This window comes from Emydura macquarii, unplaced genomic scaffold (genome assembly GCF_026122565.2).
Source record: "Emydura macquarii macquarii isolate MOO-44397 ecotype Brisbane River unplaced genomic scaffold, CSIRO-AGI_Emac_v2 contig_2205, whole genome shotgun sequence".
Classification (NCBI taxonomy): domain Eukaryota; kingdom Metazoa; phylum Chordata; order Testudines; family Chelidae; genus Emydura; species Emydura macquarii.
This window is the reverse complement of record NW_027132342.1, coordinates 5,156,682-5,181,171: the sequence shown is the minus strand read 5'-3', so window position 1 is coordinate 5,181,171 and position 24,490 is coordinate 5,156,682. Positions and strand designations below refer to the sequence as shown.

General features: G+C 40.6%; 1 protein-coding gene across 4 annotated transcripts in view; it reads right to left on the bottom strand.

The window, feature by feature from the left end:
• Window positions 1-24,490, bottom strand: part of SOX5 (SRY-box transcription factor 5) — an 831,751-nt gene that overhangs the window by 393,405 nt on the left and 413,856 nt on the right. The window contains exons 1-2 of one of the 4 annotated variants that reach the window (XM_067559196.1): window positions 4,142-5,610; window positions 2,770-2,829 (exon numbers count right to left, since the gene is read on the bottom strand). The exons of the other annotated variants lie outside the window; for them this stretch is intronic. Coding sequence (XP_067415297.1) covers window positions 2,770-2,804 — 35 coding nt within the window. The 5' untranslated portion in view covers window positions 2,805-2,829; window positions 4,142-5,610. Of the gene's footprint in view, window positions 1-2,769; window positions 2,830-4,141; window positions 5,611-24,490 lie in introns of those variants that run through there. 4 annotated transcript variants of the gene reach the window in all.

Below are 24,490 nucleotides of genomic sequence, written 5' to 3'. Positions count from 1 at the left end.
GCTGCCACTTACGGGAAACAGTGAAAAAAAGTTGTCTCGTGCACACAGAAAAATAGCCCATCTTCCGTAGAAGCTGTCACTGACTGTTTAGTCAGAAGTTTTAAATGACTCCTTAAATTCACAATCTCGGGGGCCTTGCTGCTTAATAAAGACTACGGGGTGTTGAGAAGCACAGTATATTATTTCATTAAGTGCTTTTTGGGAGAAGGGGATTTAGAAGTAAAACTGCTGGCTTTGTGTGGCAAGGTCATGACCTTTGACAACTTTGGAGCTTATCTCTTTCATCTTCCCACTCCCCTGGGACCCCTAACTTGCAGAGGAATCGAAGCCGGTAAGCCGGGGCGAGACAGAATTCAGCATTGTTGTGGGGCTACGTTCTCTCTTCTCTCTCTCTCTCCCTCTCTCTTTTTTCCCCTAAACAAAACAGATCTGAACTGAGCCAAGGAAACAAAAATGTATTGTTCCTCGCAGATGGAAGCGAGTGTCGCCTAGGTAACCAGATTAATCTCCTTTTTCTCTCCCTTCCTCTCTTGTAGTGCAGTAATCGGTGGGCTCTTTTCACAAAAAAGCCAGCCTCAAAGCTGGGGCTCTAACTAGGTTCCTAATTAGCTGCAATTTACAATGAAGACAACATGATGAGATAATAGAAATTTGCAAAATAATGACATACCTCAGCAAAATATTCCTCCTCCTAAGAACCATTTTTATACAAAAACAATAAAGAGGGCCCTTCTAAAGCAAAGCTGGAAAATGGTGGTATATTATGTGACACAGAACATTATTGTTCGCCTCTTGTTCCCCCAATCAACAGCTTATTGTCTGGCATCTTAAATAAAAATGACTCAAATACAGGCCACATAATGATCTCCATTGCGCTAATACACTGTATATACAGAGTAGTCAAAAATGTACCCGAGCCAAAGCCAGTGGGGCTGATAAAGTAGCGGGGCCCAGAAAGGTAATTTACAATACAATGCAATAAGTATTATTACTGGTCTTAATCACACATATCTTTTTGATTTCTGTCAGGATGCTCTCTGACATCAAAAAAGGGAACCAGAACAGGGGGCAGCTAGTTAATAAAATATGATGGATCACATTTGTTTTCATGTGGTGGTTAGCTCAAATGAAGCAGCCTCCAGACTGTTAGCCAACAGTATTCTCTTGTGTGACATCAAAGACAACCATTCAACTGGGAAAAGGGGGAGGGGGAAATCACAGTGAGACAGCACAGTGGGAGGAGCTCTAGAAACTAAAAGAACCATTAATAGTAATCTCTACCTTATGTCCAAAAGAAGAAAGAACCCAAGAAATAATAGGTCAGGGCCAACTTGTCACCGATTTCATAGTAAGTAACATCAGCACCTACCCACATTTTGGACGAATGGTTGACATTCTGTGGCTGAGATCTGATGTTATGCCGCACAGGGACAATTTGTCACCTGTGACATGAGGAGCACATCCCTGCACTCTATATGAATCCGAATTATGGCTGTGTAAAAAAATGTTAAAATCTCAAATGAACAGAAGTCTAGTGTCATGTTTGATGTCAGTAGGAACGTTTAATAAATGACAACAGATTGTCTAAAGCCATCAAGAATGACAGTGGCAGCAATAACAAAAGTAACCCCTTATTTATTTGTGGGCTAGTAATTGTGAACATTACTGCTGTGTGTACTTGAGAACTATTGACCAAAGGACTGCCCCATAAATAACTGCACACTAAAAACACATTGGGCATGGATAGAAAAAGCATTAACCCCTCAGTCCTTTGGCTCCTGAGTATGGCAAGAAGCCTAACTCTGTTGACAGAGTAATTAAAAGGAAGCAGAAATGACATATCACATAGAGAGCAAACCAACCACTGAAAACTGTAGAAAGGATATCTAGTTCTATTTGTGTAACAAAAGGCTTCAAAAATATCATGCTCTATTATGGGGCATAACATCCAACAAATTATTGCGATAAGAATGTCATATATTTATATAGCACCTTTCATTCTGAAGGATCTCAAAGCACTAAAAATATATGCACAGCACACACAGAAAAACACCCACCTCTGAGGTAAAGGACAGCAGCTGAATATACAAATGATGAACTGCTTGTTACACAAGAATCAGGAGCGGGAATTTTGGACTAGAACACCCAGACTCTATTGTGATGAAAAGTGCCATAGGATCTTAAAAGCAACATACAGCAGACTGAACTTTGGTTTTAAAGATCTTATCCAAAACAGCCCACACAATAAACAAAATGGGGCTACTGTTATTCATTCAGATGACTGCCTACTTGCCACGTAATGTGGCTCCTTAAATAAGAACTTACATCAACAAAACAACCTAAAAATAATAATTAAAAAGAAACACAGAGGTTTAAAAGGCAAAGAGATGAGCTCAATGTAGATTTCAATCCTGAAACTGAATAGGCTGAACAAACGTTCCTTATTTTGCACAAACTTCCAGAAAAAAGAGAACAAGGTGGACATATGTGAAATATTTAGAGCACACAAATGGAAGAGGAAATTAAAAATAAATAATTGAGGTTCTGACATAGTTACCCACACTGAGTAGTATTTACTGCACGCATGGTCTGATTCAACGGGACTACTTGTAGAGTCAGGTAGTGCTCAGTACAAGGGCATCAGAATCTGACCTTAAGAGACTCTCTGAGGTATATGTATCAGAATTACAAGTAAGAAAGCCCTCATTACAAGAGTTCTGACCACCCTCAAATTACACTGACTTCAATGACAGTGCCACCAACACCTACCCTCCTGAATGGGAGTTGCAGTCGGCATTCAGCATCTCACAGGATCAGGCCATACGTAACCTGAGAAGACAACAGTAGAGAGTGACCATACTCTGGCTTTGGATACATGAACACAAAGGCAATAGAGGCCCTCTAATCACATATTTATCTCCAGAATATGCCACTGTATATATACTGTACATAATGAACAGTCAAGTGCCAGATCCTGAGTTGGTGTAAATCAGCATAGTCCCACTTACTGAAATGGAACTGATCCAAAGTTTTTGAAGGAATTGGGACAGTTGTTAGTTTATTTGTTGTTTTCAAACAAGTACACGTATTTTTATGCAAGCCTGAACATAGTCTGTCCTTTTCATGCTCAATTAAAAAAGCCAACTCCGTGTACAATATATATTTCTAAAGACAGAAATAAACTTTTACCTGGAGCACTTTCTCCTTTCGAGTTTGTACACTTCTTTCACTAACCCCCCCCCCAGATGTTTTACCATCGCATTCTTAGATAATCCTGCATGAAACAGCCATCGTGTACTCAGAATTTAGAAAGGAAATATTATATTCATATAACAAGACTAGAATTCTGCATCTGTATCAGTTTGTATGAGCAACACTGACATAAATGTTTTAAACGTAACTTTTCTTAACTTAACTATTTCATACAAGTACTTTTTCCCCCACCCCACTTCTTTGCAGGAATGAAATAACCCAGGAAGAGTTATGTTCTGGCAACAGGGCTACATGACGTACTGTTTACAAGCACACAACGCACACTGAAATCAATGGGAATTCTGCACACGCAACAACTGCAGGATTGGGACAGTAAACATTAACCCTTCCCCACAAGGTTCATATCCATTCCAAAATCCACTCACCCATTCGGCAGACAAGGCACAAATATTAGATCTGATCCTGCAACCTTTGTCCATGGGGAATAATCCTTGTTCAAAGTCAATGAGACTACTCATGTGAGTAAAGGTTGGAGGATCAGGCTCCTAGTGTGTTTATTTTCTAGCGCACTGCATGCCTGGCACAGATTCATTTCCACAGAACAAATCTAATTGAGATCATCTACACCATTCCCCTGGAAAAGCACCTGGGTCTTTGTGGCCCTGAGCAGTTCCAGCAATAAAAATTTACAAACAGGTTTTGAAATATTACTCACACATTCTTCAGCATGAACAAAACCTGCTGTGTGACACTACTGGCTTGCCTTGATTTTATTAATGATCATTATTACTATTGTGAAGCTTTGAGGAGATTAGTATGTCTCAGCACATTTCCTTACTAGCTCTTAGTCGGTCTTCTTGTATTTCCTACCTTTGAATATTAGCATACAAACAATAACAAAAATCTACTTAAACAAAAGGGATCAAACCTGATAAAAGCAAATCCACATCGCTAACTGAAATTGAATGTCCTTCAACTCTTTTCCTTCTTCCTCCACCCTTGGCCCCCAAGGGATGTGGGAGGAATGGTTTAAATCAATAACTAAGGGCTTCAATTTTACAAATCCTTAAGTCATTAGAACTCAGAGTCCTCATTGCAACCAGCCTAACCTCCCCCACCCTAACATACACACACATATAAAAGAAATACTCCCAGCCTGGAATTAACAATGTTCATTCAATGCTCTTTACTTAAAGGAAGAAAACAATTAAGTGAAACCTTGAAGTAATCTCATTCTGCCTATTTAGCCTCTTCATCCCTCAATGTGTGGTTAGTAAGTGTTGCAATCAGGGGCTAGGGCCTGCTATCATTCGGCCTTAATTAAAAAAGACAAGCAGTGGAGCTGTGAATTAGAAATGTAACAACACACTACCCCTGATTAATTCGAGGCTCATGTTGGATTAATAACTCCAAACAAAGAACAAAAGGAAATTGTTATGCGAATTGCAGCCCTCCCAGGCCAGACAAAGGTCAAATCACAGGATTTCAATTTCATCCGGAGTCGCTTAATCAACTCCCTCGGAAGGAAGACCATATGCAGTTCTGAAAGCTGCCCATTGTAGTCGTGTTGTCACTGGACCTGAGAGACGGCACAGAGATAATCCCAACTATTCCAAATCTTTTTTCTCTCTCTCCTCTTTTTTTTTTTTTTTTTTGGTTTCTTTTTTCTTTTCTTTCTTTCTTTCCTTTCTTTTTTTTTTTTTTTTTTTTTTTAATGTGACAAAAACCTCATTATTGCTAATGATTAAGGAATAAGAACCCTACCCAGCAGAAAGCAGCCTTTGTGGCTGCTGCCCCAAGGAAGCACCTCAGGTCTCCCTACTCATGCAGCTGTGGAAGGCTGCTCCTGGTTTTGAGGGGGGAACTTCTCCCTCAGCGAAGTCTATGTACTGCTAGGTCTAGGTATTGCGCAGACGCCTATCATTGCCCCAGGGGAAAAGGAGGGGGAAGACAGATTGAGCACACTCAGTGCACCGCCTGCCTCCTAATGCAAAGAGTCCCTGATGTTCAGTCAGCGAGGGAAGAATTTTAAAAGGTCATTCTGCCCTGAAGATGATGTATCCTTGGCTGAAGCTGAGCCACAGGGAAGAGCAGAGGACCATCGAGTCAAAGATTATCTTGCTGTTCATCCTAGACAAAGTGATGATGGAGTAAAGGAGCCCTCAACTTTCATAATGAAGGAAGTGGATAGTTCTATGTTCCTCTGGTGAGCAGAGGAAGAGGCCCCCCCAAACACACTTTTTAAAGCAGTTCGGGTGGGATGGCCCTACTCATGCCAACCACAAAAGTTCTTCTTTACTTAGAGAGCAAAGGAAGAAAGCTGGGCCTGAGATCCAGCCACCTCTTTTCTCACGTAGAAGGGAGTAGGAATTGCTCCAGCACTAGGACTGGCGTAACTTCAGTAGGTTATACAGACTTAAAAGTGACTACAGCATAGGGAATAGACAGGGGTTCTCAAACAGGGTGTCATGACCCCTCAGGGGGTTGCCAGGTTATTATAGGGAGGTTGTGAGCTGTTAGCCCACACGCATGCCAGGGCTCTGGCTATCAGCAATGCGCACAGTTGACAGCTCAAGCCCTTCAGAGCTGAGTGTCCAAAGAGCCGCTGGACGGGTGCCCAGCTCTGAAAGCAGTGCTGCCCCCAGCAGTCACACAGAAGTAAGAGTGGCATGGCATGGGGGTGGGGGAGACCTCATTTTTGGTGCGGGGGGGAGGGTCGTCACAGCCTGAAACATTTTCAAAGGGGGTCCCAGCAAAAATAGATTGAGAACCCCTGGAATAGAAGCAGTGGGAGGCGTGGAGCTCATTTACAACTTTCACTCTTCTGCTGAACATCTCTGATGCTGCTCCCTGCTGTGGACCTCACCCCTGGGAGGTCGGTTTGCCATGCAGCTGGCAACTACAGCTTTTGGAAGCATACACAGTCTGGATGGTGCAGATATTGTCCCCTGGACCAGACCCCAAGAGGTGGCATTAATACCTAGTAGCAGCAGATCAGAAACATTAAAGATCTTTTGCAAGAAACTGATTTTTTTCTTTCTTTTTTTGTTTTGTAATTAATGGAGGCCTTTCCTAAAGTGAGTCATCAACACTTGGATTGGACTGTAATTTCCTGATTTCCTCTTCTATGAAAAATGTCTAAAAACATCACCAAAAAGTTCTATCCTAAGAAAACCGCTGTTTTGATCACTTTTGAAAACATTTTCATTTTTCTGTGATAGGGATATGGTTTTAGGACCAAAGCTGGCTCTTTGATTAACTTTGTATTACCCCTTGAAATGGTTAAAGTAAGGGCCTGGAGCCAAATTCCACTGTCACATTGGTGTTATGTTAGTTCCTCCATTGACTTCGGTGGAGTTATTCCTGATTTGGTCTGAGATGAGAATTGGTCCCTAAATTAGAATTTTTAAAATTTTAGTGATTTAGGAACTGGTTCTGGTTCTTCCCTTGGACATGCTTATGGATTTCTGGCTGAAGAGAAGTCAGACCAGAAGACCTCTTGTTCTGGTCCCAACTAAAATGTTATAGCACATATGATTGTTATTGTGGGGCTGCTGATAAATGCCATGACACTTTTCCATGATGACTAACTGCATAGCATTCAACTTCAATAGCAGAGATTGGTATGAACAAAAACCTAGATCCAAACACACAGATACTTTGAGAAATTCAGATCCAGACTTTGTAGCTGCCTCCTATCTGTATAATGGGCCCAACCAAATCTCCAGATCCAAACACTCATGAATTTAAGGGAAGTTCAGAGCCAAGTTTGACTTTGCATCTTGGGCCCATCTCGTTTCAAAACTAGCACTAATGCTCCCTGCATTCTTCCCAAGATGCTGCTCACTCAGTTGCTGTCATTTGATTAGCTACTTTGGGGTGGAGATGTGGTTAGTGAATTGTCCCAGTTTCTCCTGCTCAGTGCCAGCTTTCAAATGATACTTCAAATTACTAAATTGGTTCTCAGCACCATTTCTTTTTACTTCATTCTCTGCGCACTTTTATTCGCTCACATATATTTTGTAATGTGCAACCAAAAAGCAGGGAGCAAAACCTGCCTGTGCCAATGAAATGGAGAGTAACATTCTCAGAGCATTTCTGTCTATGTTACACTGACACTTTAAATCAAAATTACATAGAATGTAAATTCCGTTAAACACAGCACCAGCTACAAAATGTGAGCATGGTGCTAGAAAGTTGTTGATGTCAGCAGCTCAGGAAGCAAATGATTTAATGCGCGTACCAGTTACTGTAGATGATTTCATTCCGCCATGCTACAACAAGATCTGAGCTTTTAAATGCAGAACCCCTTGGTTTTGCCTACTTATCTGCATCCAATAAAGGGGAACCTAGGTGTATCTCCCAATATGAACAAGCGAGAGATAGAACAGCCCTGTACTTCCGTACCATTGTTCCACACTATATGATCATGGACTAATACTGAACAATTCTCTATCTCCTTGTCATTGCAGAAAGGTAAGGAATTACTGGGGACTGTCTGTGCCAAACAACCCTCCATATCTTTTGGAAACGCCAAAGTTCTTGAAGTCATTACTACGCTGTGGCATGAAACAATTATATTTTGGGTTTGTTTGGTTTTTTCAAATCAATGACAGTAATCTCAGAATGCCATAAAAGACTTCATAATTCTGAGTCAGCTGATCAGTAAAACCTTATTTTCTGGAAGCACATTGCAGCACCTCTTGGAAAATCACTAAGCGGTTTTGGCAATCCATTAAAGTCATTTTTTTTTTAATGAAAAGCAAAGGCTCCCACTTTCACTCATTATGTATGGGCAGTTCTCACTATTTTACCATGAGTCTTGCCATATTTGGTGTTTTACTTAAACCCCCAACTCCTGGAGTCATGTGAATATGTGAGAACCTCAGCTCTGATTTTAAATACGGTGAGTTTCTTGCTCTGACGGTTGCAAAGAAAAACTTGAAAACATGTCCCCAGTGTATCCTAAAGGCTCAAAAATCAGGCAAGTAAAGGCAAATAAGAAGATCTCAAAATTAATTATTTTTTAGGACAATCTCATGACTTTTAGAGCCTGACTCACGTTTTTTGAACACATGATTTATATATGACATGTTAACAAAGATGATACAAAAGCTCATCTGTAAAGAAAACACAGTTAAATGTTACATAGCTAATTCCCTCCTGTGATGAGAAAACACATCCAATATTATTATGATATAAACTGGGCATACAAGGCAAGATTCTCTGCCGTGTCCAGCTCCATGGAATGCAGCAGAAAGACATGGCTACCTATTTTCTGCCCCAGCACAGGTTAGAGGAGCTTGGGGGCTGCTCTAATTTCCGACAGTCAGTAACAATCCCTGAGGGAATACCTACCAGCTAGGGATAACCAGAGCACAACGCAGCACAACAGAGCTCCAGCCATCCTCTTCCCCACTTCCAACATGCCTTTCCCCACCCTGACATGCCCTTCCACTGGAGGTTGCAGGGAGGAAAGCATAGGTGCCAGTTATGCCAGCTTTATACTCACAGGGGATACTCATATATTGTGGGGTACCCCAAAGCAAGGGAGATACAGTCAGTCCCCACACTCTTTGCATATGTATATATCTAAAAGCAAAAGTTGCATGCAACCACTTAAAGCCATCCTCAGACAAATCCACTGGTTCCCCAGTTTTTCAGTATCCATTTCAAAACAACACTCCTCTTTTTATTTAAAAACAAAAAACTATCCTCCTCCCTGGATTTATGTCATCTTGCATTAAAGATCTCCCTGTTCCCCTCTTCTCATTTACCACTTGCCTTTCTCTGTCTCTTCGTTCCATCTTACCCAACCACCAGTGAAAGAGCCTCCTTCTTGCAGCTTCTGCCACACGTGTTATCACCTTCCTGATAGCTACCTGTCTACCTCACCAATTCTTCGTCCTTGTCCAAATCTCAGCTGAAAACTGCCTCTTCCTCTCTTGCCATGAACTTTCAATTCCTCCCTCTGCTATTACAATATTTTTTAACTGTGCAAAGTGTTTTAAAATAGCCTGTATGAGAAACACTTAACAAAACACAGTAGCATGGTGCTGTGTGCCAGAAAGCTGGTGTGCCAAACCTGATGTATGTCTTTTTTTCCAAATGACAATCAGCAATAGTCTCTTTCAGTGGTTAGCTAACCACTCCAACCCATGGCCAATACTGAAAACAAGCAGCTGTGTGGAGGCACTAAGCTGGAAGGGACCCCCAGAGTCGAATGTTTGCTATAGGCTCCCACAAACAGAAACATCACTGACTTGGATTCTTTTACATCCTCCTGCCACTAATTTTATCCAGACAGAAGCAGAGTTCTGATTGACTTTCACAATGCAGGAAATCAAAGTTAGAATCATGTCTTACGCACTGTCCTTGCTTACCGTTCTGGCACTAACCTCTTGCAAAGCATTGCAGTGAGCGGCTAAGCTGCTGCATTCTACCTTAGAGGTGACTGCCTTTCAGTGGTGGGTGGTTTACATAGGGGCGAATCCTGCAACCTTTACTCCTGGAAGTAATCTTTATTCAGATAATTATTCCCACTGGCTTCAATGGGAAAGAGTTTAAGGTAAGAAACAGAGTAGGAGAACATCTACCTTGTTCCAATAAAAACACATCACCAGGATATTATATACTAAGCAGAGCAGAAACCATTAAAAAAGAAAAATCAACAATTGCCAATGATTACCAGAGATAGCTCCTATGCCAACTATATGGAAAAAATGGTAATCTCAGTTAACACTGTCTGGCTAATGTGGATAAATGCTTTTTTAAAAAACAGTAATAACTGTATAGGAAAGCACACCAATTTACAGTTATAAGTTCAGTACTGCAAAAAAAAAAAAAAATTCCTTTTAAGGTCACCCACAGTAACTTCCCTATAAAACATGTATAATGCTACTTATTTCTTTCACTCAGTTGTTGGGAGCCTTAATTAATTATTAATTTCTGTATAAAGACAAGTGTCCATCTGGGGGCCAGAGACAGTGTCTTCCAGGGTTGATCTGGAAAAAACAGTCTGTCCAGAAGTCCCAAAAGCTTGCTGGATATGGGTCCAATTTAGCCTTCATTCATCTTTGCCCTTCCCTTTTTTGCGATCTGTGTTCTATGTTTTGATACATTTGATTGAAAGGTGTTGTACAAGTGCCACATGCTTTTACTTGGACAGCCAAGAAACTTTATCTGGTGGTGACAACAAGTAACCTCAAAATCAAATTTGGTGTATTTGCTTGTTGGCTAGACACTTCATCCATCTATCTTTCTCTGTCTGTAGGGTAAACTGTCAGTTTAAGACCTGAACTGCTTTGTCGGTAAATTGTTAGCAGACTATTGGTACAGTGTGATAATTAAAGGATCTTTGATCTTAAACAATGCTGATAAAACAAAAATCCCCCTCTCTTTTCTCTGGATTACCTTTGGAACTGAAATCAGAGAGCACTAAATGAATAATAATTTGCGCCTTCTGTGAATGATAGAAGATTGAATCAAATTTTAACGAGACTCTATATGTAAATCCCTCAGGATGACATAATTACAATTCAACACGTACCTTAATTAGCAGTACGCATCTATTTCATAGTATTTAGCAGGTTTAAAACAGCTTTATTATCTGTAGAACGGCTGTTCCTTCCTTATTAAAGAGGAAATAATCCTGATTTTCTGAAACCACAAGAAATTTTCTTAACTAAGTCAACAAATGACCTGTAAATTAGTGCCCCTTTAGTCAAAAGTGTCTTTTGTAATTTCACATCAGGTTACTGAGTGGTACATAGAGTTGTGAACATACAATACATTTTTTCTGTCTAAAAATTATATCAATTGTACATAGGTTGAACTTCCTGGGATAAAGTAAGACCCACCTCACCACACCATGCACAAAACAAGGTTTGTGCCAAAGTTGAACTGAATACAAATCACATTGGGACATTTTATTAATTATATTATTGTTTATTACCGTTATTTCAAGGTATATCTGACTTACTGGTTTAGGCTATGCAAAGTGGTTGTAGCCAGGTCAGTCCCAGGATATTAGAGAGACAAGGTGGGTGAGGTAATATCTTTTACAGAAGTTGGGCCAGTAAAAGATATTACCTTATTCACCTTGTCTCTCTGGTTTAGACTATGACAAGAAACTCCCATAAGAAAGTCTGTGCTAGTGACCTTGCAGTATTTCTGGCCCACCATAAAGCTGTAATAATAACCAGAAATGTAGTGAGAAAGCCCATTCACATGAATTTCTGTTCAAAAGTCTAAGATCCTTATCCTGTATCTTGTGGCGTGCAGGACAGATTGCCACACCGAGGCAGAGATTAGTTACCAAAGCTAACAGGGCTCTGCGGGCACACAGCATTGCAAGATCTAGGACTAAGAGTAGATTTAACACTTCAAGCTGGAGGTTTAATTTCCAGCTTGAGTAGACGTATATGGTCTAGTGTAGCTGCCGTGGTGTGATGGCAACATAGGCTGCCCTGAGTACTATCCTGCCCCACACCGTAGATGCTTCTCTGACAGTCAAAGCACTGTGATCATAGAAAACAGACCTCTTCAACCACAGAATGGTGAAAGAAAAGGAAGAGGAAACACAGGTTGATCCTTAGAAGCTTGGGATAAAGGGTGAAAGAATGTGAATCAAAAAAGACCTCCTAAAATCAGGACCAAGAGCCTGCATAAATAAATAAATGTTGTATTGAGTACTGTCAACCCAAAAAGTGTTAAAAAATCATGAGTCAACCCACCCCAAACCATAAGATTGGCTTAATAATTATGACATTTAAATAGACCCAAAGTGTGTTAGTGTCTTTTTTATTAACTCTGATACTTAACTCTTTAGGTGTACTCAGGTCACATTTTCAAGCTTCTCTCTGCGCCCACAAGGGCTAGAAACTTTTTTTTTAAATAATAGTTGAGATTTATACGAATTCACATGAGCTGAGGCTTTACAAGAAACACCAAATACTGCAAGACTCAGGCTAAAATGGGCTGGTAGCACTGTTTTGAAAAAGCTGTCTTCTTGCTATTGAAACAGAATCAGGAACTATAAAATACAACTTGCCATAAATGAGTGCATGCTGTGAGGTATCCCTCTTGATATTTACATATGTCTTCAGATGTCTAAGATGCATCTACAGTCACATGTGCAGTGTTCTGGGTGCCTATCCTATTAATCAGAACCACAAAAACAAACAAGGTACTGCCCATGAATATATCTATCTGAGACCACCCCGTCCTCAATGGACTTAGAGTAGGGAGAACAAAGATGAGCTTTGTTGTAGGCTTCGAAGTTATCTAATTTAGTCTGTAGCAGACCAACATGGCAGAGAACAAGCTCCAAAATGGAGAACCCTGACAGAAAATGCCCTCCCAGCAGCTCCCTCTCATTTGTGTGGACAGAGCTCCAGTTAAAGCCCCTCTGCTGATCTCAGCTGCAGCAGTATGTCACAAGGAGAGAGACCATCTCTAAGGCAACTATATCCCAAACCTTTCAGGACTTTTTATAGTTTAAAACCAACACCCTGAATGCCACCTAGAAACTTACTGGAACTTTGTGCAGATTGAGGAGCACTGGTAACGGAAAATTACCAACAAAAGGCACAACAAAAGAAGTAAGGGTCCCACCAGGAGTCTATAAAGGGATTTCCAGGGGGGAACTGGGGAAAAGAGCCATCTTGCACCAGATTAAGATGAGGGAGGCTGTGGCATGGGCAGGAGAGATAAGGGGGAGGAGGACCCTGTTTGCCTGATAGAACACAGATGACCCCCCCCCCCAAAGGAATCCCAAGGTAAGAGTGAGCTAGTGAAGGATTTTGTGTTTAGTATATTTTATTGTTTCATGTGATCTGTACTCTCCTGTACTTCACATGATTACATATAAAGAGCATAAGGGCGATTGTTCAGTCTATGTGTGCACCTCTTAGCTGCTTCACAACTATTGTGTGATCCTGAGAGATTTAAACTGTCAACCAGAAGCTTCACACCTGTTGGTTGGGGTTCTGGGAAAGGGGTGTGCTTAAGTACTGGGAAGCCTGAGGGGTCAGTACTGTGGCCAGTGGGGCTAGGTGGCTAGATAGCGGGTTCCAACACTCACTGAGGGGGAGGGTGGAACCAGATAGCACGTCTGCGCTTTGATTGTGTGTTTAGGGACCCTGAAATTGGGCCAGTGGTTGGACTCCAATCAGGCCCCAAGAACTTGAGATACCTCTTGGAATCCAGGGCACAGGGGCTTAGATTCCCCTCACGGCAATTCTAGTGGGTGGCCAGGAAGGGGCACTCACTAGGATCTGTGATTATATGGTGGCAGCTTGTGTGGATGTGAATTGCTTCAGTACCAAAAGGAGTGAAAGCAAGTGCCCTTGAGAAGCACTGAAGAAAGTCTCATAGTCTGTTTGGGAAAGGAGTTGGAAAAAACAGACAGGGAAAACGAATTACAAACTGCTGAAGAAACAGCAGCTGTTAAACTTGTATGAGAAACAAACTTTGTCTGCTGCTCATCTGAAGAAATTGGCGGTGATGAGCCATGCTCTCCTCAGACAATCTGAGGGAGGATGTACCCCTGCAGGGGGCCTTGAAAGCTCCCTTTTCCTCCTCCAGGGTATGCAGGAGACAGTGCCACAGACAGTCCAACAAAGGTAGCAGCAATGGTCAGAGGTCCAGAGATGTGGAGGCTAGAGTGGGAAAAGCCACACTGCAGGAGAGATGGAAGAAGCTGGAGAAACGAAAGATTGCTAACCAAGATGAACACTGCTGGCTTGAACAGAAGAGGGTCGAGAGGGTCATGCCCAAGGGATCCAGAAGGAAGGATGAAAGGGTGCACCTATTCAGGGGCTGGTGGGCAAACAGATGTGGGTGGGTGTGATGAACCCCAGCCCTCAGCCTGTGGCCTGAGTTAATACAGATCACAAAGAAAGTTCTGGGACTCTGACTGTGGGACTATAGAAGGCTATATCTTGTCATGTGTTATTTTGGGAAATTAAACTGAGCTCCAAAACTAAATCCAGCTTATTTTTTTCTGAGAGAGGCACAGGGTGAATTAAATTTAATTCCAAAAAGGCAAAGGGTCAGGTGGTGTCAGCCAGACAGCTAGAATGCAAATGGAATAGCTGAGAGGAAGAAGGCGGTTTGGATCCACCCTGCAAGTAACAAAGAAACTAATGCCTGAAGCAGCCAGGAAGGCAGGGGAACTTCTTCCCACAGTCCCTGACTGCCTGTGAAAATGTAAAGAGCAGTAGGTATTTATCCACTTCTCTGAGTCTCCATCTTACAGCCCTACAGTGTTTACATTATTCATTATTTGTATTGCAGTAAGGCTGAATGCTCAAAAGAAGTTAGGAGCTTAAAAAGACATTAGAAGCCTAACTTCCAGTGATTTCACTGGAAATTAGAAGCCCTAACTCCTTTGTGCATTCAGCCCAAAATGCCTAGGAGCCCCAGTCATGGACCAGGATCACCACTGTGCTAGGTGCTGTACAAACAAGAACAAAAAAGACAGTCCCCTGTCCCAAAGAGCCTACAATCTCTTATCTGAGTTTTCTGCAGAGACGTATGTTTATTTTTATTAAGGGGAGAAGATGCCTGTTGTAATGGAACTCCTCCCCCTGACTCCACTCCCAAATGATAACCATCGGGCTAATCAGAACTCCCGCAAATCAATCCCAGACTGTGAACGGATCTTACTCCTTCTCAAGCCACCTAGCACAAAACCTCCTCTTCTCTACAAAAAGACATATACCTTCATTCAAAGAGAAACTGTCAAGTAGCTTGGGCTCAAAGTTAAGATTACAGAAAACCAAGTATGAACAGAAATATTTTCATATTTAAAAATGGCTATTTTTTAATTTGTGTGAAATTATTTCCCACACTGCTGAAAACCTAAAGACTTCAGTGTTCTGGTACTGCATGAAAACCCAGAAGTGAAATTGACAATACACAGCAAATGAAGCTGACCAGTCTAGTTTCACTTGTCAAGCTGATTGAAGGGTAAAAAAGAAATCAAAATCATATAAAATTACAACAAATAAGATTCTTAATTCACTTTTAATAATCGAAACGTTATTAGTAACATGTGCAAAGTCTCTTAAAAAACACACAGGAATTTTATCTTGACAATGGGTCAAATTTTCAAAAGTCCCTGTTGGATTTGGGAGCCTGGACCCCATTAACTTTCAATGATACTTAAATGCCTAAGCACTTAAGTCATTTTTGAAAATGGGACTTAGGTGCAATTTGAAAGTTGTACCTAATCTCTGTATTTTTTAAATCAAAATAAAAAATAATCATTGGAGACTGTATATGTTGTGTGTGTGTGTTCTGTCCCATTGCCTTCATGGTGAAATAGTAGGAAATGAGTTCTGTGGATGGCAACAGAGAATATGAACATACACATCTCAAGAAGAAATCAATTTGACAAAAATGTCAAAGTGTTGGTTTTCTAATAATGAATTATTGTAAGTAAAATGCTGTCTATATATTGTATGTTGGCACAGTCACAGTTCAGAGTGTGTAAATAATGTGTGATAGCATTACACAAATTGCAAATGCTCTACTTAATATTATTAAAGAGCACAACTAATGAAACAGTAGCAACAGCAAAATTAGGAGGATAAATAATTAATTTACTTTTATTATATTTGCTTTTTCATGGGACCACAGCAGATAATAAATATATTTTAAGCAAACTATATCCTCAGAGTCTCTGCATGCAAATGGGTTAAGTTTGCTGGTCCAATCAAGTTCAATAGGAAACACTGCTGTCCTACAAAAGGTAAAGCTGAGGCAACTAAGTCAGTATTTTGGCTATGTTAGCTCTTTCTGAAGGGCATGTAACAGAGAAATTCTTGGCCCTAGATTTTCCAGGGACTTGCAGTCAGAAGATGCTGGCATGCAGCAGTGACTAAGAGGCAGATCAATAGGTGGTGGGGTAAAGCACACAGCTGATTGCTTCCAGTCACCTGTTTGAGTGGGTTTGGGCTGTCTGGAATTGCCTTATTCCCAAGAAATGAGGTCAATGATGCTGAGGGGAGGAAAGTCATTGTCCCATATGGGGGTTGGAGGAAGAATTTATTCTCAGAGGGGAATTTGGAGAAAATGTCTGGCCACTGCTTCCCAAAGGTTGGCAGACCTGTGCCCTGGCTAGTCTTAATTCTTTCCTTGCCTTTTTCTTTGAGATCTATGACCTATGTTCAGCCACAACCCACTTTCCCTGTATGCAACATTTGCTCTTCTGAGGTAGTGAGCAAAGCTACTTCCATTCCAGGCTTTAAAGGAGGGTGGGATTATAGATGGGCAAGAGTCATATAAAACAAGATGGCTCCAAACCCACAAAGTTCATCCAAGATTTTTGTTTAGGTTCAAAAAAGTTTGATTGCCTTTTTAAATTTATTTTCAATAAATCATGTCATGTTTCTGTTCCCCTGCAGTATATATGAAGGGAAACGGGGTGTTGAAATGCTGAGAGGAAAGATTATCTTATTTCTGGCAAGTAGTAAATCTTTGGAAATCACGTGTGTGCATATATGCCCTTATTATTTTCAGTCCAGGGTCAATAGGTTCAGATTATTTAGAAAGGGCTTGGAGAATTATCTACGTCATTAAATTCTGAACGCTTTGAGGTTCTCCCATCAGTAGATGGAAAGCATGCTCCATGAGAAAAGGAAGGTCTGAACGAAGCAGGGTGTCCAGTCACAGACTACCTTAGCAAGAGAATCCCACTTCATGATTATACTACTTCAGGGAGTTAGAGGAAAGGAGAAATTGTAGTGTTGAGTGTTCCTTGGATAGCTGCACTGAATTTGGTTCTTACCAGGATTACAAATTCAGGAGGAGAAAGATTGTCTGAATCTTTCTAAAGAGCAGTTGGTCATACTGCTCTGCATGCAAATCAGTTCCAGTTTCCATGAAAGATACCTGCGTGAGCAGCAACTCCAGGATGTGGGCGGCAATGGCAACAGCCATTACAGAGGGAAGATTTTTAAAAGGTGAGACATAGAAACATGGTGCAATGCAAAGCACTGGAGCTATAATCCCGACCAAGAAGCAGAGTTGGCCATAACTACAGAGTTCTTCTACTCCTCCTATCAGCCTCAGCCTCTCTGTTCACAGCTACGTTTCATTGGCAAAGTCCATGTGAAACAAGGAGACAGTTTTTCTGCTTGGTCTGCCCAACGGATACTTTGCAAGCCCACAAAGGCACAGAATGTCAATTTAAACTGAGGAGAAAGGTAGAGCTTTGCTAGCTTGATAACGAAGATACATTCAGTTGTGTGCAGTGGAATAACAGGTCACTGATAGCTATACAAATAGTAATAAGCCCTTTCTGGTTGACTAGGGTTTTTTTTCCTTGGTGCGGATTGGAAGACAAGGAATTCCATTCACGCAATAGGAGCTGACTGCATCAAAAAGCAGCCAGGATTTCCCCCTCCAGTCCTTCCCTCCCTAACACAATAGCCCTGAAAACAAAAGACAGATTATAAGGTTTCAGTATGGAGCCCATTCTCCGCATACCCTCTTCTCCCCCTCCTCTCCAGCACATCTGGCGAGCATGTGTGGCAAGTGTTAATGAAGACTTTCCTGAGCGAGCTACAATTAGTTCCGACTGCTGTTCAGCTCTCCCGAGCAGTACCAGGGGGAAAAAAACCAACTCTTCCCTTCAGTGTTACCGAAACCCCGCCTGCCCTGGGATTCTCCCTCCTCACCATGCTGCCGAAATTAAACCCCCAAGTGCAAGCAAATACTTTCAGGCTCTCTTCCGCCTGATTTTTTTTTTAAATCAGCAGTTTATTCATTTTGATTGAACACGACAGGCAGGCAACAGTGCTGCTACGCTCCTTACTACAATAGAGAATTGTTAAACAGATGTCCATTTCCCCACCCTCGCCTGGCAATATTATACACGCCACAGATCTAATTGTGTGTCTGTGTGTTGCCATTCGGGGTGACTGGAATAAGCTGCACAGAAGCAAGATGTATTGTGTACAATTAAGCCCATCGCTAGACGACACGTTTTTGTTTACTCTTGGTCTCTTCTCCCCTCCTCAATCAAACTACTAATAGAGCGGTTTTAAGTTTCAGCCAGGACCATATTAATTGTTGGGCTCCACATGACACAGAACGCTAAACCCCAGCGCCTCCTGAAGATCTAAGCACAAACCTCCCCATCAGAAACCACCGCAGCCCTCACCTTCGAAATTCCTAACGAGTCCCCCTAGTAGAGGGTCTCAGCAGAACATAACATTTCACAGTGTGAGATTTTACATATTCTTTGTCATTTCTCTCAGCTGCGTCACAACACGATTGCCCCCGGCCCAACCCCCACTAGAAAGTATGTTCCCACTAAACAAATACTCTCCATAATTACTGTAGAAGTGATGATATCTGCATACATCATATTTCACACAATTATACCTCTCTCTCTCTCACTCTCACTCACACACACACACACACACACACACACACACAGAGGCATGACCCTCCTACCACTTTTGAACAGCACAGCACATTGAAATGCCCAAAAAGAAAATCTTTACATTCCAAAAACAGAACAATGGCAAAACTGATTTTAAAGGGTTTATGATTTTAAAATATATACGCATCTCCTTGCCAAATGATTTCTCTGAGAAGATGATAGGCTGGAGTAATGCAGGGAGGGAGTAACAAAGGGGGGTTTAATCATGACTCGGATTAAGGAGTTGTATAACAATTGCTCTCCCTCCAGGCACATCTACTGTACAAGCTCCCTGTAAGTGATCAGCGGTTAAAGAAACAAAGTGCACTACGAGGCATTTAACACAGGCACGGAAACATATAGACTTTATTAACGACAGTACAGCGAACGTCTTTATTGCTTGGGATACCGAAAGGGATGAGACATACATACACACACAGAAAGACAGCCAGCTATTTGAACTCCCCCACCCCCCGCCATATCAATACATAAACTGATTTTTTTTAAATTGACTCGTGCCCTTGCAGATTTGATTGCCTCCTACTTAACTGCCTGTTTTATAGACAAATTCTTCTCTATCTCCAAACAGACACTTACATATATTTGAGCTAAAAAATTAGGCAGTATACCAAAAATCTTGCAAAACAGATTACATTTTATCCTGTAATATATATGTATATATGAATATATACTTTGCACAAAGCTAATTTTTATCAGTAATAAGTGCTAGTAATAACTTAACGAGTCACTGCTGTATGCACTTTAAGGAGGAGCTGGTGCTAATGCGTGAATAATTATTGATGCAATTAAGCGCCCATCGCAGCGCCTATTAAACTGTTTTGGCACGTGAGGGCTACTTAATGGTTTTACAGTATTGTATGATGACCCTAAAAGGTTTTAAAGTGCAGAGAGCTCCTCTGTATGTTATTGCATAGGGCAGATGTGTTACTTGGGTCTACAATTGGTACAATATTAGATAGCATTGAATTGCTGGGGATTTACATCCTATGCAGTGTTTTACTCCTTTGGTGAGCTGAATAATTAACTATTTACAGATTCAGTAAACAGTAAGCTCACCCTTTGACCTTCCTCATATAGACTGTCTGGTTCATAACCCAGCCAGGGACTTCCGGCTGCCTAATGGTCCCTTTATGAGCGGGTGGGTAAAGCTGTAAATCAGGCTGATCCCTTCTGGCTGCATTGGCATTTCTAAAATGCAGAAATAAGTAATCTAACATTACACTCAGAATCTAATCCTTAATATTACACCTCCAGAGGGGGGAATTCGTTCTCTAACCAATGTATGAAAATGTATTTGAAATAAATAGTGCAAATTAGTCATCAAAACAAACTATTTTGCTTCATTATGTTGTATACATAAAAGACAAACACACACACACAAAACCCATTCCTCCATGGTAAAAGAGAGATTTTTTTTTAAAACAATACATACAGATGTTCCAATTAAACACAAAGTCTGGAGCACCCTCCACACATTCCATACTTATCTCTGATAAGTTCAGCAGAACTGCTGTAGATATTTGCAAGACATATTATCATTAGAAAAGCCATAAAAAGTCACTTATTTTAAATAACTCTTCACTGTTTCACAAGAATGGCATTCACATCCTCCAAACGGAGGAAGTCGTCTCTTTAAATCGAAGGGCTGTGCCAGGACGCCTCATCAGTTAGTTTGAGAAACACACACACACACACACACACACACAACTAGACCTTCTTTCTATCATTTTGAACTCCCACTGACCTTCCTCCTCAAGCTATTCCAGCATCTGCTTAGGATAATTAAAATAAATGATAGATTAGATAGATGCTAATATTTTATTTTAGCACTATTAAAACCTAGACATTGTAATTTCAGTGTTAATATAAAAGGAATCCCCCACTTGTGGATAATAATCATACTTTAGGATTTTAACCAATGAACTCACCCTCCAGGTTGTAAGCTAACTATTAGTTAGCCATCACAAAAGAGTGGTGATGGCTATGATGGAAATAAAGAACCAATCCCTTCTGTTGGTATAGGATTTTGGAACCTTCAAATATAGGCACAGAGTAAAAGGGAGGGCAAGAAAAATTACAACAAACAAAATTACAATTAAGTAAAATGCAACTGAATCCAATGTGCAGCTTTCCAATGAAACATATTGTGTGACTAAAACAACTGGCTAATGCCTAAACCTACAATGCTCAAGTGGTTTGTGGCTACCCTAGAAGTGCAGAAGCGCATGATGCTAAGATCCTTTCCTGTTAAAAGGTGGGGAGAAGTTACATAAGGAAAAAGAAGCATGGTCAACAGCTAAGACACTAAGCAGTTGGGAGCCTAGAGGATCTGTTCCCAGCTCTATCACAGCCTTCCTGAATAAGCCATTTAATTCCCTTTCTGCAAAAGGTGGGGAGGGGGGATAATGATGTTTCCCTCATAGTCTGTCCGCTGTGAGGATATCTTCACTAATATTGGTGAGATGTTCAGATGCTGCCATTACGCCTGCCATAGAAAAACCTATAAATCAATATATAAATATTTTAAAAGTCCTGAATCAGTGAACCCAGATAAACAAAGTAGTGTACTATAGTTAACAAATGATGATGGGAAAATGCAGAAGAGCTGAAAATATACTTCCTGAGTGAGAAGCTATTGATCATTTAGAACTATGCATCAGAGCATTTAGAAAGGGACAATTTCTATCAAAATGTTTGTTTCCATTCATTAAGAACATAGAGACAGAGGCCCCGATCCTGCAACTGACTCTGCATGGGCAGATGTCCTGTGCCCACATACAGCTCAGATGACTTCAATGGAGTTCCAAGTGGACCAGAGTGAAATCCAGGTTCCACTATAGTCAGTGGTGATATTATCATTGACTTCAGTGAGGCCAGGATTTTACTCTAGGGGTCCTGGCAGTGCGCAGCTACTTCCAAGACCAAGGCTAAATATACATTAACTGTATAGGTGCACATACACTACACACAAATATAGATAATTTTGTTTTAAAGAAATAAGGCTGAAAAATCCCTTTAAAAATCTAAATTCATTAGAGATTAAAATAAAAAGAGTTTCCAGCTTTCCCCCTCCTACTTTTTAAATTCACAGCCAGGCACCATTATGCTTGTCCCAGCAATTTGAGTTCCCCTGAAGTGAAAATGGTGAGTTGGGGAGATTTTTGTAACACTGGGCCACAGAATTATTATTAACCCCTAGAGCCTCCACCAAAATCAAGGTCCTGTTGAATGAGGCACTGCATGTCAATTTAGCAAATTCTCATGATTTTATCACAAGTCTCGTGATATTTAGTCTTTTTCTTAAACCCCCAGGCTCCCAATGTTATGTGGTTACATGAGAATTCCAGCTTTCAGTTAAATTTAAAAAAAAAGTAGGTTTCATGGCTGCAGAGATAACATTGAAAGGGCAAATCCTAAAGCTTCAAAAATCCAAAGGTAAACTAAAACCAAAAATGAAATGAAAAAACCCAAACCCCCAAATGTATTTCTTTTAATAAAAAATCTCACGATTTAAGCAAAACTCATTATTTTGAGTGGGGTCTGAATCATGATTTTTAAAATCTTGGGCAACAATGGTAGAGACATAATAAAACACAGTCCCTGTCCCAAAGAGCTTACACTTGAAGTAGACAAAGGGTCTGAGAGAAAACAGAGGCAGAGAGAGATCAAATGACTTGCCCAAGATCACATAGGAAGTCTGTGGCAGAGCCAGAATGAACCCAGGTTTCCTGAGTCCCAGGACAGTGACTTAAACACAAACCCATCCCTCCTCCTACCAAAGGTAGAGCACAAGTGCTCAAAACAGCATCTGTTTAGCTTGAAATGTATTGGTTTAGTTATTTCTTTTAAAAAATTCCGAAAGAAAAAAAGTTGCAGGAATTAAAACATTAAAGAAACACAAAAAGCCCACCTGCCTTTCAGTCCAATTCCATGCAGATATTGAATAGCAATGCTTCCATTGGCTTCAACATCACTTAACAGCCAATGGAATTTCCCACTGGCTGGGAAATGCAAGCTTAATTGTTCTAGGCTCTTCATAAGCCCTCCTTGCTGTCTTACCACAGCTCTCTGCAGGAGACAATTGCTGTAAAAAAACAACCCTGCAACCTAATTTGAAGAGCTGTTCATCACAGCATTTTAGGGTGACCAGACTGCAAGTGTGAAAAATCAGGACACTTTTTTGGGGGTGGGAGGGAGTGGGGATGAGGAAGCATATAGTTGCATATATAAGATAATGCCCCTAATATTGGGACAGTCCCGATAATATCAGGATGTCAGGTCACTCTACAGCAATTCCTGGTGAGAGAGACAGCAGAATTTCACCACAGACCTGCAAAATGTGACTGATTTTTCTGAACCCAGGCCTTGGTAACCTCAGGTTGCCCTTTTATTTTCTGTAACAAATCAAATTATGCAACCAAATATTGCCACAGTGCTTGAGTGTATTGACACAGTTGGGACTTCAACCCCAATTTTGCTTTGCGTTTTCCAAATGGCTTTATTTAACTAAAGAGAAAGATAAAGCACATTCATGCACAATGCATTTGAGCCTCATCCAATGTCCACGGATGTCACAGAAGTCTTTTTGTTTAGTGTAAATGAGCACTGGATCAGGTCCTTTGGGCTTAATTCTGCAAAGTCCAAGTTCCTCATGTGAGATACTGTACTAAGCAGCCTTTCAACTTCTATGGTCCTTAGAAACTTGCAGGATCGGTCTCTTCTAAAATACAGAAACTGTGATTTGCTTCATTAAAACAATTTGCTGCAGTGAGTAAAGTCAGACCATGTAAAAACAGCACAGAACATGAAGCAAATGTATGCTGTTGGTCAGAGGGTTTTATAAGATGAAACAGGAAAAAAAAAGCATGATGTTTGTATGCTATTTCTGGGCCTTTTAGCTGTAACAGCAGGAGTGGTATTTGCATCAGGAGTTACCATATATCATTGTAAGCAACATATGCGCAGTTGAAAAAAAATGATGACAGCAGCAGGTTCAGTGAAGTCTCAGAATCTCTGCGTGATAGGGACCTGCTAAAGGTTTGGTTTTATTTAGCGTAGCTTAAAATGTCATTGGCATATGTGTTTCTCAATTAACACCAATTTAATGCGCTCCAGAAGTGTTCTATTCTGAGTAGTCTCCATAGTCTACAAAGATCTAACCTGACATTTCATTGCAGGATATCCAGCCCCATTTGTGATCAGGAAAGCACATTATGAAGGTTATATATTTTCTTTGGCATTGTGTAATATCGCCTTTAATGATGAATACAAAAAAGTCAGAAAATCCTACCAAACAGCACTGTTATATGGAAATTACGAGTTTCCTCAAACTTCATGAGTCATTCATCTATCCAGATGAAATGGTGCTTCACAACAAATGCAGAGATTCAGCAAATGGATGATGGTTTTTCCCTTTTGTCTATGTCTTGCTAACGTTTTGTGTTTTGCTAAAGAATTTCACAACTGATAAATTAAAGCTCACCTATACAAAAGGTAATTTAAAAATAATTAATTTAGCAGTAGTCATTTATTGAAAAACCCTGCAATTTCTGGCAAATGCATAAAGAGAAAAGGATTTACTAGTGATAGCCTCCTAAATGATAAATACAGATGTCCATCAGCATCCCAGGAACCAATTATTGGGAAGCTAGAGGTTTATTTATTAGCCACAATGAATAATAAAGAATAGGACACTGTCATTTAGTATGAGCTTTACACATGCACATTTTTAATGCCTACAATCTATTTAAAAAGAACAGCCAGGATGATCAATATTGACTTTGGAATATATATTTCACTAGATCAAATGGGCCAAATTAA